Source organism: Polistes fuscatus, unplaced genomic scaffold, assembly GCF_010416935.1.
Source record: "Polistes fuscatus isolate 324 unplaced genomic scaffold, CU_Pfus_HIC Scaffold18, whole genome shotgun sequence".
Classification (NCBI taxonomy): Eukaryota; Metazoa; Arthropoda; class Insecta; order Hymenoptera; family Vespidae; genus Polistes; species Polistes fuscatus.
Genome location: NW_025113086.1, coordinates 1,969,353 through 1,987,312, shown reverse-complemented (window position 1 = coordinate 1,987,312; position 17,960 = coordinate 1,969,353). Strand labels below are relative to the sequence as shown.

General features: G+C 31.0%; 1 protein-coding gene across 1 annotated transcript in view; it reads right to left on the bottom strand.

The window, feature by feature from the left end:
• The window catches only part of LOC122515591 (diacylglycerol O-acyltransferase 1), a 53,675-nt gene extending 37,087 nt beyond the window's left edge, over positions 1–16,588 (bottom strand). The window contains exons 1-3 of the mRNA XM_043632991.1: positions 16,576–16,588; positions 16,031–16,183; positions 2,562–2,742 (exon numbers count right to left, since the gene is read on the bottom strand). Coding sequence (XP_043488926.1) covers positions 2,562–2,742; positions 16,031–16,183; positions 16,576–16,588 — 347 coding nt within the window. The remainder of the gene's footprint in view (positions 1–2,561; positions 2,743–16,030; positions 16,184–16,575) is intronic.
• Positions 16,589–17,960: the final 1,372 nt, after the last annotated feature.

Sequence of the window (17,960 nt, the reverse complement as noted above, 5' to 3'; positions counted from 1 at the left end):
ATTTAATCGAAATAGTTAAACGTTAATAGGAAAATCCTTCCGTTAATTCGTGCCAATTATTAATTTATACGACTTTCTTTATTTCTTTTCCTCTTTCCGCTGTTCTTCTTTTCTTATTTTATTTCTTTTGTTTTTTTTTCATCATGTCTTGTATCATTTTATTTGGTTTGATTTACGAAACTGCATCGATTAATATTATTTTAAGCTTTTGAATTGTATGGGCGCATATATGCGTCCAACGAAAGCGATTGGCCGTTGAATGAGGACGCATATATGCGCTCATCGATCTTTTCGATCTACTTTGGCACGAAATTCTGATCCTCTTTTTTTTCTCTTTTATTTATTTAATCAAAATAGTTAAACGTTAATAGGAAAATCATTCCGTTAATTTGTGTCAATTATTAATTTATACGAGTGATTTTCTAATTTCCTTTTTTTTTTCTTTTTTTCTTTTCTTTCAATTAGATTTTTACATTGAAATTATATTTTTAACGATTCATATTATTTTCTCTTTTTATTCACAATTTTGTAAATTATTTTATAATCATTCGTCGTGGTGAAATTGCGTTGTTTATTATTTTTTCGCGTTCATTGGTAGAAACTCGTGAATTGGAGAATAAATTATCCGAGAGAGTCTGCGAATCGTTTGTTTTAATTATTTATAGGTCAATATTTTATTCAAAATTGTGAATAACAAATTACGATATTATATATACATTAAACCAAAATTATTTAAATTATTATTACTATTATTATTACTATTATTATTATTATTATTTGAGCTACTATTAAATATTTTATTTCAAATTCAACGAAACGTCAAGAATCTAAAATTATTGGAATTATTTCTTCTTTTCTTATTCTGATACGTTTATTATTTTATTTTTTAAATATACGCAAATGACATTAACAAAAATTTAAAAGAAGAAATTATCTTTCCATGTTAATTAAACCGAGTTTATTCGTTCCTCTTAAAATAACAGTCCCTTTATTATTTTTATATCACCCTATACATACATAGTTATATAAAACGGAAAGAAAATTTAGTATCATAAATGTCAACGTAAGTAAAGTAAAGTAAAGTAAAGTAAAGTAAAGTAAAATTAGATTAATTATCTGAAAATATCCAGAACGGTAATAAATAATCTTCGAAAGAAAATCTCCACATGGTAATAATACGTCAAATGAAAAGGTTCAAGTATTTTTGTGTTGGTATGACGAAAAGGAATACATCACTATGTTCAGAAACGGAGTCCATCTAACATAAGCGTACCCTTTCTTATATTTTCTCAACAATAGCCCACTTAAATCTAATTTCACGAATCCTATCTTTTTCTTTCATTCTGTATTTCTTTTTCTTTCATTCTGTATTTCTTTTTCTCACTTACATACCACACAAACATAACCAAAAAACCCACATATACAAACACATACACTTTAGTGACTTTCTTCTTTCACTATCGTACACTTTAAAAGGGAATATAGTATGTTGGAATAAAAATAAGATAAAAAACTTGATGTATATATCAAGTATATATGTTATATACATACATATATACATATACATATACATATATATATATATATACATGTATGTATATAACATAGATGGATAGAGAAACAGGAAGCAAACTCGCCAGAAACTATACGTGCCGATTCGTGTGCTTCAAAAAAAGAAAAGAAGGAAGAAAAAAGGATAGAAAGAAAGAAAGAAAGAAGAAGAAGAAGGAAAAGGGGAAGAGAAAACAGACGAAGTGGATTCCCTTAGGAAAACGTAGTTCGATCGACGAGAAAAGAAGTGCGAGCAAAGCGTAAAACGAAAAGAACTTTTTCAAGGTAGTATAGTTCAAGTTGTAGTAATAGTACCAACTACAAAAATTATATTTCAAGTAAAGTAAAGCAAGCAACTACTTGCTCTACCGTATTATCTATTTTTCTTTTAAAAAAAAAATATATATCTCAAAAACAAAATCATCGAATTTTAACAAATTTCTGTTGAATAATGTAATTTGTGAAAAGTGGGGTACGGGGGACAGGGGGAAATGGGTGATTCACTTAATTGGGGACAAAGTTATTTCGTTTAAGTGTTGCATCGAAATATACGGAAGAAACTTTTTCCCCGATCTAATATTTAATTCGATAAATCATGATTAGTGGTACATTTAATGTTTGGAATTAGGTATACGAATTTAACAAATTTTAATTAACTAATTAAATAAAGGAAAACCGGGAAGAGAAAAGTTTCATTGGGTTGGGAGAAAAAGTTTAGTTCGTTTAAGTGTTACATCGAAATTCGAAGAAACTTATTCACCAATTCGATATTTAAATGAACAAATCATTGGGTTATTTGTACATTTAATGTTTGAAATTTAGTGCACGAGTTTAATATTATGTCATATGTATATGTAAATGATTTATATATGAATATATGATTAAATTAGTAAAATATATTTATGAATGATTAGTGCACTGATGATGGTACCTTTGATGATAACAAACCTGTACCATTTATTTGAATGTTTGTATATGAATGTATAGAAACCACTAGATGTTACATTTACCTTTTCCGTATCCTCTGGGTCCTAGGGAAATTTAATTCGTAGCAGAGCGTGGGTGCCAGGATGTAGTAATAAAGGTCGCCAAAATTCAGGTTGTCTGGATATTGCACCAACGCTGTGCCACAACCGTTCACTTCGTGCCCGATGTCGTCGCTTTCAACACCGTTTTGCTTCAACTTTGTTGCTGCAAATAATGAAAACACATTTTCCTACTTTTATTACATTTTCTTTTATTCCTATCCATTACTACTATTACTACTATTACTATTATTATTATTATTGTTATTCAGAAAAATTATTATTATAATAAAATACTTTAGGGTTGTAGTAAAATGCTGTTATTAGATAAACTATAGGAAAGAAATACTTTTTTGAAGGTATTTCAAATAAATTAGGGTTGTTTTTCTATTGTTATTGGAGTCACATCAAATTCTATCTAAATTAAAAAAATTAGAAAATATCAGCAATTAATAAGCATCCTTTAAAACAAGAATATATTAGAATCAATATTATAGCTAAATTAATAATTAAGAATATTCAAATCTGACAAATAATTGTCATTCCTTTCAATACCCTGCAATTGAGCTCGTAGTAACCAAATATAAAATAAGCCTTAAATAATATATCACACAAAATAATATTTTATAAAAATCCCATAAAGTATTTACAAAACGAAAGCCAAAAAAAAGTATTTATATAAAAAATAACATTTAAAAATTATTAAATAATTCATTTTATTCATCAATTAATTAAAAATAAAATGGACGAAAAATTGCGATAAAAATTACAACGATCTTAAAATTTATAAAACACATAGAAGAGAAGAAACAAACTAATCCGTTCACATGGGTTTCATGATTTTAAAATAGTCCTTTATCGTCATTAAAAGATACGGGACACGTAAAGGACACGACTTTCGATAGTCGGGGATAGATCCCTCTCGAAATTCTCAGCAGTTCGTTTAATCCTTTCCACCGTGTTAACCCAGGACAGGTAACAGATAGAATTCCCCCTCAATTATCCAAATCCGATGACTAATCCAATTTGGAATTCAAATAAGGTAACGCGACGGTGGCTGCTGCTGCTGCTGCTGCTACTAGGGACGTATATGTGTCCCTTTGAATTTGGGATAGGTGCCCTTACTACATTTTCGAACGGTTCCTCGACTAACGATCGTTACAAGATTCGCACCTAGAGAAAGGCTCGATTTCGAACGTAGAAACAATGAGAGAGAGAGAGAGAGAGATGGTAAAAGTAAGAGTAAAGTTAGAAGAGGTGTTAAGAAGAGAAATGAGGGAGAGAAGAAGAAGAAGAAAGAGGATAGGAAGGGAGGAAGGGGCGTGGTGGGGTTGTGGCAGTGGTTACGGGATAAAAGGGGGAAGGGGGTGAAACGAGGAGACGTTATTCGTACACGCTTCGAGTAAAGCTCGTAATAAGCGAACCAAAGAATTCGTCTAAATTAAATTCTTTCTACTACCCCTACAAATTTTTCCCCCCCTCCTCCGTTACTTTCACCTCTTTTTCTTCTTCTTTCTCTTATTATTATTATTATTATTATTATTATTCATTGTCCTATTTTTTATTTTATTTTTAATTGTTTTTTTATTACTATTATTATTAATTCTTTCCATCTTTCCCCCGTAACCCGAGCTTTCATTCTCATTTTCTTTTTAATCGCTTCATCTTCTTTCTCTCAGTTGTTCTGTAATTTCTTTCCTTTTTCCTTTTATTTCTTTTCCTTCTTTTTTATTACTTGCGTGTACTTATAGTAATTGATGTTAAAGGTAATCAGATAATAGAGAAAGATCTTAAAAGTGGGGTTATGGTAAAGTAATATTCCTTGATTGTTGTACATGTGTGTGTGGGAAATATAAGCATTTATTAAACTTAATTTTAAAATTTTGTTAATTGTATGATTTTATTACTATTCTTTCATTTACTTTTCTTTTTTTTTCTTTTTAAATAATATATTGTAATAAGTGAGAACTACAGTAGTAACTGTTAAGTGTAGTCAGACTATTCGTAGATCTTAAAAGTAAGGTTATGGTAAAGTAATAATCTTCGATTATTGTGCATATTAAAAGAAATGAAATCTATTAAATCATTTTCTATTATTAATCATACGATTTTAATCTAATTCTCCTTCATATTTTCAAAGATTCATTTTTCATTTCATAGATTGAAATAATATATATAGAAACTTCAGTAGTAATAACTATTAAGTGTAGTCGGACAATAAGAAGTGAGGTTAGGATAAAATAATCGTCGATAATTTTTTATGTTTAAAAAAAGAAACAAAAGAACACACACGAATTTACCTGTAACGAAACTTTCTTCTAAAAAAAACACATAAAAATGTCTAAATCGTATAACAATTAAAAACTAAAGTAATTAAAATTTTAAGTTTAGTCAGAAATTAGAAAAAAATCATCGAAGCAAGAAGCGTATCCGTATCTGAACAAATATTTGATGGTAAACATGTACGTAGAATAAAAAATGGAGTTAATTAAATTAAATTATCCTTTATTAAAAATGTATAACTCAATTATCTCTCCCTCTCTCTCTCTTTCTTTCTCATTTTTTGTTCTTCTTTCTCTCTCTCTCTCTCTCCTCTCATTTGGGAAAAGCTGCTAGATTCTCCGGCTCGTCGCGGATCGACCGCACAACAAGTCCGAATAACCGCGACAATGGCGCCTGCAAACCTTCCATCCTTCCCCCTCAACCCCTCTCCGCACCCCATCAACCCTCTCTATCCATCCACCCGTACTCTTCTCACTTTCTACTACCCCCACGGCGTCATTGGCGGTTTTCACGCGAAATTCCGGAAATAATGAAACACACAAAAAAAATAAAAAAAAGAAATGCCAATGGAATTTTTCATTTGTAATCCCAATGTGCCATTGGATGATTGTGAAAACACACCGTGTGCGAGCAAAACAAAAAATTACTACCCGAGGTTTTTTTTTTTTTTATTATAATCATTATCGTTTTAGTATTTTTCGATTGTTTTCTTTCCCTTTCTTTGTTTCAATTCGTTGATTCTTTTTTCTTCTACTTCATTTTCTTCTTCTTTACACATACATATATAGTTTGTTGTTTACTTTAATTTCATTCCGCACTTCACGAATTATACAACAATTCCCAAACGTCAACCGTCACCACCATCAACCTCTCCCCCCCCTCCCTCCTACTCTACTTCAATCCATTTCCACCACCATTTCTGTTACATCTATAGATGACGTTATGGATAAATAAAAAAAAAATTTTTTCAATTGGCAAAACGGCAGGTCGAATAAATATTTTTTAACATTACAATACTGTATATTCTTTCTCCCTTTAATTTCGTTTCGTTTCGTTTCGTTTCGTTACGTTACGTTTCGTTTCGTTTCGTTGTTTGTATGGTTACTTTCGTTATATTCCCATTAATTTGTTACTTTTCGTTTTAGTATTTTACCTACAATGCTAACGTTCCGCAATGTTTCGCAATGTTTTTTCAAATGATTAAATACCGTATACTACGTTAAAGCCTCGAAGAATTGATGGAAATTTTTGAATTTTTCACATAAACAAACAAAATAATAAAATATATTATTATTTAATATATAAAAATAATATAGTAATATATATATATAAAAATTGCGCTATTATTTTTTGTTTCTTTTTTTTCTTTATTTCAGATGCACCACTCGATGTTGAAATTATTTATTCGCTTGTTCAAATAACAGTGGTGGGGGGGGGGAAAGAAAATTAATTTTGTATCGTTTAAAAATAACAATTATAAAAATATAATTTAAAACGAATGCGCGTGCTAACCTAACCTAACTTCTCGCGTGTGTTTTTTTCTTTCTTTCTTTCTTTCCTTCTTTTTAACATTTTATCTCGTATTACGAAAATCGATGTGGCTTTTTTTTTCCTCTCTTTTTTTTCTTCTTAATACCGTAAAAGTAAAGTTTTTTATCCGAGCGGCTATAAAATTAGGCTGAACTAAACGACCCAAGAAGCAATCTATTGGTACGGGGGAATTGCACGCTTGGAAATTGGAGCCAATCGGCGGCGTTGCTTCGATACTATCAAGGCTTAATTCGTAAGATGTCTATGTCGTCACGTTTTACTTCTCTCTTTTTACTTTCGACTTTATTCGGCTCGTTTTTCAGCCCCCACCCCCACCCCGCCCTTATTCCCGTTCCCTTTCCCTTTCCCTTCCCTCTTCCCCTTCTATTCCCTACCGTATTTCAACCTTCCGAACATATCACTTCTTCTTCTTCTTCTTCTTCTTCTAGTATTTTTTTTTCTGTTTTTATCTTTCTACTTCATCTTCTTCTATTCTTAACCTTCACATTGGATTCTTTTTATTCGACTAATGTCACATCGAAATTACTTTTCAAGTAATCGAGTATCACGGGGTTAAGCTCTTTTACAGGTAATTTTAGATAAAAATGCAGTGTGAGAATATCTTGCGATTAAAATTGTTAGGAAGAAAAAGAATATAAAGATTATAAGATATTTCTACGAATTTTAAATAGGGATGATTACAATTAATGATAATGTTGGAATTAAAAGATCGGGGTATATATTAAGAAAATCTTTTTTTTTTCGTACTTCTAGAATATTAAGAAAAAATGCTACTGTTAACAAATGGTGACAATTAAAAATAGATTCATTATTTTTAAACATGATTAAGTTTGTTATAATGTTTCCCTGTTGAAGTATCTACAATTATAATTTTTAATAATTATTATTCATGTAATACACGTAAAATTATATTTAAAATGACAGGTGAAAATGATATTAATAAAACCTTAAGGTATTCAAAAACATTGAAAATAGGTTATGTTATATAATTGCATTATTTTTAAAAGAATTGCAATAAAAATATTGTGTTAATGTTATTATCAAATACTTCATATCATTACGATTAAATATAACAATTATTTATTATACTTCACGTTATTTTGTATCATATTTAAAAAATTAATCGAAGTAAAACCAAAAACATCGAATATAGGTTATGTTATACAATTACATTATTTTTCAAATAATTGATATAAAAAACATTGTAATTATGATATTATGAGATACTTCATATCAATACGATTATATTTAACAATTATTTATTATACTTCTCACGTTATTTTGTATATATATTTAAAAAATTAATCGAAGTAACCAAAAATATCGAAAATAGGTTATGTTATACAATTACATTACTTTTTAAATAATTGATATAAAAAACATTGTAATTATGATATTATGAGATACTTCATATCAATACGATTATATATAACAATTATTTATTATACTTCTCACGTTATTTTGTATTATATTTAAAAAATTAATCGAAGTAACCAAAAACATCGAAAATAGGTTATGTTATACAATTACATTACTTTTTAAATAATTGATATGAAAAACATTGTAATTATGATATTATGAGATACTTCATATCATTACGATTATATATAACAATTATTTATTATACTTCTCACGTTATTTTGTATTATATTTAAAAGATTTATCGAAGCAACTTAAAACTTTAAAGTATCCCAAAAACCGTTGTTTCAATCCTATATGTTCTACTGTCTCGTTTCCTACCTTCAAACAAGGCTACGAATTTCAAGGGTACGAATTTCACGATCCCTTTCTGAAAGCTGCGGATCCATGATACCAACTCGTAAGGAGATTTCAGACACGTAGGTACTTTCGCAAACTCACGGGTTGGAAGGTCGAATGTCAACGAGAGTCATAAATTCAAAGACTTTCTTCTGACAGGCGTCTTCGTTGAGCATATAATACTCTCTCTCTAAAATATAACATCATCCTAGAAAATATTATAGAAATATTTAACGAGCCTAATCGATCATAAAACATCCAACCTTCCCCTAATTTTAACTGGGACAAACACAACTTTTCCAACGATGTAAATCATTGTCATTATTTATTTCATATTATATATCGTTATTATTTAAATAACATTTAAACCCATTATTAATTAAAAGAAAGAAAACATTATTTTTCATTTTTAAATATTAAAAGTTAAATATTAATACTAATAATAATAAAATGTGAAATAATTGAAACAAAAAACAGTTGAAGTTATCCACTTATCGATCGATCGATTGTTGAAATAATTTTTCGATTGTTCCCTAACCACTTTTCTTTTTATTGGAATAATAAACGACAATAAAAAAAAACAAAAATGTATTCTCTCTCGATTTCTATTTTATAATAGGTATTTCATCGAACGATAAATACAAAAGCCCGTTGGCTATAGAATTCGTTGGGAAATTTCAAATCGTTCCAAAAATTCATTATTTTCATTCGATGTCATATCCGAGTTTAAAGAACGTTAACAAACTTGTTTCGTTTTCGTTATTTAAATATTTATATATTTAATATATTAATATTAAATTAATTAATATTATATTAATCATATTTATTTTCGTTGTTTCGTTAATTGTTACGAAATTGTTACGAAAAATGTTCTTGTTAATATTTTTTAATATCGCAATCAATTAAATACCCATTAAAGTAAGAATAATGTAAATTACATTTGTTTAAAAATTACGTATTCTTGAAATAAACAATTTCGAACTGATATTTTATCCAGATGAAAAATTTTCAACACGAAGTGATCACTGGTCTGGAACGTTAAAAAAAAAAGGAATTTTAATTTAAACAAACCAAGATATTATAAAAATACATTAGAGTGCATCAGAGTATTAAAATAATTGTTAATTAATCGATAGAAGTGTCTGTTGTTGTCTAAATACTCGAAATATATATTCGGAGCACCGTCCTCTTCGAAATTCCCCTTCAAACTGGCACGTTGTCCTCTATGAAAGTTCTTTTATTAAATATTGTTTGTATGACTTTCCAAACATTGCGCATGTGTACAAAGCGAATAAATCATCTAATCAATAAAATTTAAGAATATAACGTTCTCATTTTCGTATTCTTTTAATTTTTATGTAATTTTTTTAATAAAAGTATATTTTTTTAACGTTCCTGCTCAGTGATGACTTGGAGGATAAAATTTTCGTCTAAAATGATATCAGATCGAAATTATTTAATATTCAAAAAACGTAAATAAGTATGTAATATATATATAACTTTAAACAAATAAAAATATATTACAATGAAAGAAAAAAACAATTAATAAATAATACCATATGGATGGTGTATTACTGCGAATGGATCAAAATTAAGAAAAAAAATAAATCAAATATAAAAAGTACATATTAATAATCATTAAAAAAAAATCATTTTATCAATCACTATAAGTATCAAATTATGTTCAAACGACAAAACAATTACGTTTCGTTAAATTATTCAATCTAAAACAATAACCTCAATAATACCCATACAACAAAAAATAATGCTTATTATTACAAAATATTATTTATTTTTATATAAATATATATATTTTATATTAAAAATAATGCTTATTATTAGAAAATAAATAATATTTTCTAATAAAAGTGTAAAAAACAAAACAAAAACGAGACGAACGTAGCCAACAATTTGAGAACGAAACCAATCGAAATAAAATAATGTGACCAACAAAATAATAAGAAACATCAAGAGAAAACGAGAACAAAAAAAGAATAAAAATAAGAATAACGAAAGACGATTGGCTAGAAAGTCATTCGAGTGGAGAATATGGCCAGACGACACGCAAGAATCTCAGTCAGTCAGTGACGTTGGGCTTATGGCTGCCAGAGTCTTTTCCGTCTTCCTTTCAAACCAGAACCCCTTTAACGTTTTCCTTCTAGTTTCTATCGACACCTTATTCCTTGAACACACTAACACGAGCCAAAGTTACTACCACCAGTTTCCCCCTCACCTAACCGAACTCAATCCACCCACCCCCGAGCCTACCCTCAACCCCTGGAACAACCCCTGAACAACCCCTTTGCACCTTTACTTCGTGCCTGTCCCGAACGTCGGTAGACTTACTCGCGAGTCGCGGTAACAGAGACATTATAGAAGATTGCTTATTGAAAGCCTTGCAAGAAAAGCAACGAAATTAAAAAGGGACAGACAGACAGACAGACTGACGGACAGACAGAGAAAGCAAAAGAAAGTGAGAGAGAGAGAGAGTTAGATAGAATCGAAGTTTTCATCAGGATCGACTTATCGATCTAGCTTTCGAATAACACGATTGGTGAAATAAATGAAGTAGGGGGTTAGAGGGTTGGAAGTTAAACGGGGGCTAGGTAGGTCACGTCGTGAAGGGTTTCCTTTTGAAAAGGAGGGTTGGAAGAGACGTAAACGGGGTTTTCGATAAGGAAGGAAGAGTTCTATTTTGCTCACTTCGAAGTTGCTCATACCGATCTAGAAAACGAGTAGGACTTTAGCATTGTACTAAGGTAATAATACGACGTGCTTCGATGTTGAACTGAAGATAGAGTGAGAAAGAGAGAGAGAGAATGGGAATGAAGGATGGGGGATGAGGGATGAGGGATTGGAGAAAAAGAGATGAAGATATTGAAGATGAAAATTACGTTAGGATAGTTGGAAGTAAAGAGAATTAGTTGAACTCTTGGTTGTCTAATAACGTAGTCCGCGAACGGGTCGCGAGTTCTGGGCCGTGTCTGGCATTCGTCTATCTTCACGAAAGATTCTACTGAACGAGTATCACGTGAGAGGAATTTAGAAGAGAGTATGAAAGGGAGAGAGGGAGAGAGAGAGAGAAAGGGTTTCCTAGGTAGGTTGAGAAATTTCGTTAGCTTTTAGCAAAAGACGACCCTTTGAGACCGATCAATATCGAATTGATGGGTTATATATATCTTCAAGAGTATTATATCTTGAAATATTATTTAACAATTTAATAATCCAAATGTACATTAATGTATATATATTATTATTATCTTATTAATTATTATAATTATAATATGTATTATAGTTTAACATTAGAAAAGTATACGATTAAATTTATAATTAAATATAATAATTTATTTGTAATGTAGTATTAGAATATTTTGATTACAAATATAATATAATACCTTGATATAAAATGTTATCTTAATTAATTCTAAAGTAAAAAAAAGAAAATATAATCGATAGATTTTAAATGGGATTAATATATAAGAAATAAGAAAAAATAAATAAATTAATTAACTATAATATTGTAAAATATTGAAACGTTTAAGTAAATACTGAAAGTAATGAAAAATTTTCTAATTATGCGTAATGCAATATACTTCTTTCAGTATATCCTATTATATATTTCTTTTTTATAATGATTTTTCTTGTAAAAGTACGGTAATAATAATAAATTTAAGTATCTTTTGCAAGACTTCATTTGATATTGATCGATCCAATAACTGATACCAAGAAAATTACATTACTCGATTATAGTTTATTGGAAACGTGTAAAATATAAACGTTAAGAAGTTAAGATACGACTTAATAGCAAATCAAAGTTTTTAACGACTCTCTCTCTCTCTCTCTTTTTCTCTCTCTCTCTCTTTTTTTTCTTTTTTAACTGAAATATATATAAATAAGAATACTACCATTACATTTTACGAGATAACTCGAGGAATTGGTATATACCTGATTAAAGTCGTTTCGAAAAATTAACGATCTTTCAAGAGTATCTTTAAAAAAAAAATCACGTTCCATTGTAAAATATATCCATCGTACATAAACATACAGGGTGTCTCACGGTATTTTCTCGCAACAAATTTTACCATCACATTTTGTAATAGATATTATAAATAAAAACACAAATATAAGAATATATAAATGTTGTACAAATAATATGCTCTTAAAAGTTTCATTTAAAAGTTAAAATAAAACTGCGTAATTATAAAGGATTTGGTGTTTCCTAACCTAACTTTTTTATCTGTAAGGATTAACCGCACAATTATTGTTAGTTTTCTAACTGAATGTTAATAATTGTATCCAAGTATTCATTATTATTATTATTATCCAGTCTCATTATTATTATGTCAATATTTATACATCAAATCAAACGTAACGTTGTATGATACAATAGGGAAATTAGTTTAAACGATCATAACCTCAAAATACGGATGAATCCAAAACAAATTAATCTATTATTTTTTCCTCGCAATCATTATAATTAAACATTACAAAGATTAAATGTAAATTTACTTGTACACATACGATATATCGATAAAATTTAACCGATAATAACAACCGAGACCACCCTGTGTATTCTTCTTAAAGAGAAAAATAAAAAAAAAAACGAAAGTAAAGAAAAATCGATTGGAAAACAATTTCGAGTGAAAAAGAAACAGGAAAAAAAAACAACGACAACGAAAGAAGAAGGAGAAAAAAAGAAGAACAAAAAATAATAATCAACAACGAGAGAAGGAAAGAAAAAAAAAAGAAAAATATCGTTGAAATAATCTTCCAAGAAAATTTCGTTGCATCGTTATTCCTCACACCCGCGCTCCCAGCCACCCACCTGCACCACCTCCACCCCCTTTTACTAACCCTTATCGAACGTGAACGTGTTAGGTTATTTCTCGTAGCCGAACCTCGTCCCTTTCTCCGTTCATCAACCGACCATTCCAGCCCTAACACGTCGAAGCCTTCCTTTTACATTATTCCAACGATGATTAATGAAGCTCGCGGACGGTCGAGCAAAATTTCAGCCATGGGGGAATAAGGGGTGGGTGGGGGGTTAGACTAGGGGATGGGAGTGGGTTGCTGAGGAAGAGTAGAAAGAGGACGAGTAGGTGGAAGGGGTGGTGGGGATTGGGGTTTGGTGAAGGAAGCTGTAGTGTTACATACATATATAGAGAAAGATGCATGCAACGTACAATTGGGAAAGGAAGGAAGGAAGGAAATCGCTGGTGTGACGTGAAAGAGAAAGAGAAAGATAGATAGATAGATAGATAGATAGATAGAAAGATAGATAGAGAGAGAAATAGAACCAGAACCAGATACCTAGATCAACCCAGGTGGACTCGGATCAAATTTGCGAGCAACAACGGGGTACCCCGTGTACCTGTACAATCCTGTGCCCGCCTATCCATCAAGTTTGGCGCCTCGTTCAGTGGCAACGATGAAAAAGACCTACGAGATGGACGAAGAGGGACGAGATAGTAGAACGAGAAAGAAAAAGAATTTGCTAGAAGAGGAAGGATGAACTGACAGGACGAAGTAGAAAGGAGAAACCTGGGAATAACGGGGCAAACGGGGGGAAAAGGGGGGGACGGAAGTAGGAAGAGGAAGCGAGATGGGTATAGAGTATCGATCGTTTGTGCAATCACGATTAAAAGTGGAAACGTAGGGTAGACGTTTTAGCACGGTAAAAGAAAGAAAGAGTGAGAGAAAAATAATAAAAAAACGAATGGAAAAGAAGAGAAAGAAAGAAAGAAAGAAAGAAAGGGATGATGATGAAGGTTGGTAAAGAGATCGAGGAAAGCAAGGGAGAAGGATAGACAGACGAGGGTTTGTAGTAGAACGGCGAAGAGGGAAAGTGGAAGGGAAGTGGAAGGGGGTGGGAGTGGGGGAGGAGACGGGGTTGATATTCCGTGCGGAGAGTTTATTGGGGAAAAGGCCGGCTCGTATAATTTGACTTGGTCGGCCAGGTCTGAATAATCGATATTACTACTACTACTACTACTACTACCAAACACCACCTACCCCAAACACCCACCACCCCCTACCTATCTATACAACCAGTCCAACCCTTTCTCTTCATCATCCTTCTCCTCCCACGTGCGAAAACCTTCCTTCGTCTCTCGAAACTTTACCCCTGGCCTGGTACTACCCCACCCCCTCACCCTCCTCCACCTACCCATACGCAAATACGTGAACACGAGCGCACAAGCTTCCTCAACTTCATCTCGTTCCATCTCTTTCCGTCCGACGCCGTTCAGGTGCATCCAACACCGGAAACAGAGCCGAGCCTGATCGGGAGTTTAAATTGGGTGGAAATTATTCTCCTCCTTTTACCAACACTCGGCTCACCCTCTCAATCCCAACCCCCTTAACGGGATCTCTCACCCGTTATCGTGGCCAGCAACAGCAACAGCAGCAGCAGCAGCAACAGCAGCAACATTGGCAGGTTTGGCTACACCTCTTCGGGTTCCGTAAAATGAACATTATTCCTCAACACATACAATTACATACACGTGCATAGATATACCGATGTCTGTGTATGTTCATAAATATATATATGGGAATGTGTGTGTATGTGTGATTACTATAACGTACGTATGCACCTTCAGAAATAGGCAAATATCCATCTATCCTTCTACTGTCCACCTATCACTGTCTTTACGTATACGTGTACGTGTACGTGTATCAATATGTATGTATGTGTATCAACATGTGTGTGTCTCTCTCTCTGAACCCTTCTTCATTCGTTGGAGGAACGTTGAATGTAAGTATGTAGTATGTGGATGTATGTGGATTTGTGGTGTTTACGTGTGTATGTGTCAAGTATGTGTGAGTATATACGGTGAACCGAATTATGGACTGGAAGGATATGGAGATAGGTAAATACATTGCGCACCTGCATATTCTGTCCTTATTCACTCGTACGAAAATCGGCTTCTCTCGTTCGTGTCATGCGTGCGTGAATATCAAGGGTAGGGTGGGGGGGATGAGGGAAGCAAGGAGAGTGGAGATTTAAGTAAATTAATATGTATTTTCTTGAATCACAGGTCCGAGGTTTCTTTCGGGACAATTTTGATTGAATTGAAATATTATGATTTTAGTTTGCGACGAGAGGATAGTAGAGAAAATGATTTGAAGATAATTATATGAGAAACCGGTATAATTATTAGGAATATAAATAAAATAATTTAATATATTATAAGCATATTAATGTGAATTTTCTTTGAATGAAGGATCGGTTTTCTTTGGAAAATTTTGATTGAAAACTAAAATTTGATTATCGTAATGATGAGAAAATAATTATGTGAAGTAACGTATAATAATATTATATAAATAAATAAAATAATTAAATTTTATACACAAAATTGAGATATTTCTCAAAGGATTCAGGTAAATTAATATAATTTATATTTATTTATTTTTTTTTCTTTTCTTTAATTAAATTATCTTCCTTCGAAGATTTTAATTGAATTGTTAAATTAAATTTTTTTACCATGATGAGAAAATAATTTCCCGCAAAAAATTACAAATGAAATTATATTAATAAATAAAATTATGTAATATATAAAATATAATAAGATAAATAAAAACTGCTTTTATAGAAAAGAATAAAAATAAAATAAAAATTAGAATGTTATGTGTGACGATAAACAAATCATTGAAATAATAATTGCGAATATTATAATAAATTACTCTCATCTGTTATTAATAAATAAAATAATAATATAATTGTTTCGAGATAATTAAGCAAACCTAATATGGAAAAATATTAATTGCGTACTAAGAATAGAATTACTTTATGACAATGAGAACATAATAAAAAATAAGAATAATGATAATATAGTTACGTGTAAAGGATATAAATTACTCACACTGAAGATTATTGTAAGACAAGGATTGTCGTCGCATTCTACCTTGGCTAGATGTTTTTCCACGACTAACACGACACCACATGTTCACTTGGATGTACGACCATAACTTCAAGAATAGAATAGCATACAGCATGCACACGTACATGGCACCAACTGTAACATCAAATAACAATAATAATATTAATGATAATAACAATATTACAGATTGTTATTTTATTTATCATTGAAAGTACCGAAATTACTTTACTAACGGTCAAATAATAATAATAATTATTATTATTCATATAATATCATATACCTTATAAAATTGTCCAAATGATTTGTTATATCTTTTCACGTTGTGGACAGTATTTCATTTTAATTTTCGATTTCTACTCATGAGGTCTGCATAATATTAATAATTCCTATGACGTATATGTACCATTGATTTCGTATATATGTACGTATATGTATTTAACGTTACCATATTAATAATACATTCTCCAATGCATTCATGAGATACGTGAAATGTATACGAATCATTATTTTTTATCGATTATAAATACCATTATATTTCATAATGTTCCATTACTTCCGTTATCTTCAAAAGCCAACGCGAGTCATAAATATTTTCTATTATTTCATTTAATAAAGAATTCATTTTACTTCTATAATATTAACACCAACTTGTTTATATTTTATAGAATGTTTTGGTTGATGTGGTATTTTGGAATTGAGAAAGCTTTTTACAAACGATGCTTATGGATGTAAAATGTTGTCGTACATCAAAAGGGAATCACTCTTTTTATACTGCACCGGAAAATCCCAGCAGACGCTCATTAATTACTAGAAATCCCTAGATAAAACGCGCCATCTATTCTACATTGATGCATCGATTAGCGCCAAATTTAAAACTATAATTAATCGTATATCATCAAATTGAATAATTTAGATCCTAACAAACGAAATTTTATATTATATAAATTCACATATATATTAATTATACAAATTAATACAATTATTTGATCAGATAACAAATATATATGTAAATAATTTTATTACACAATAAATTCTATTGGATATTATTTTTCCATCCTTCCCAGAAGAAAATTAAAAACGGAAAAAACTAATAAAAATCTATTATAAAAAAACTATATCAATAACTAATTGAACAATTAAAAAAAAGAAAAAAAAAGAAAGAATTCCTATCTTTGGAACTTGATCAAGGTTGCTTTGTTTTTGACTTCTTTTTTATTTTTAACTATAAAGGGAAATATTTGTTTCCCCATTAGAGTAAAAAGTATTATACAAAGGGAATGAGGATAAGGATAAAGAGGAAAAGTAGTAGGAGGAGGAAAAGGAAGAGGAAGAGGAAGAGGAGAAGGAGGACGAGAACGAGAAAGGAAGTGGGATGGTGGTGGTGGGGGAAAAGTGAGGGTAGTGGGATGGGGGGTTGGTTGTTGGGGCTTACTACAAGCAAGTAGGACTTAGCAACGAGAGGTGCTAATTAGAGGGATTCTTGAATTCCAACGCGAAGCATGTAGCTAAGCATTTCTCTACATGAAAGTCGTTTGGTTTGTGGTTCTTTTTCTACGAAAGAATGACGACGACAACGGCAACGACAGACCGACAGACCGACACGATGGGGGGTAGGGGCAAGGTGTAGGGGCCAGGGGGAAAGGGAGAAGAGTGCGGGAAACGCCATCGTCTAAGTGAATTAAATTAATTAAAAAGAGAACTACTTGCGCTCGTTGTCGGCAAAAGAATTTTAATAGACACTGCTTTTTTAGTTCCCACGAGTTCATTCGACTCTAGTTCGTACTCTCTCTCCCTCTCTCTCTCTTTCTAATTCTTTCTTTTTTCTTTCTTTCTTTTTTTTTCTTTCCAACCCCCTCTCACACTACTCGTGCCATCAACCCCGCCCCTCGTAGCTTCATTATATTCTTTCTTT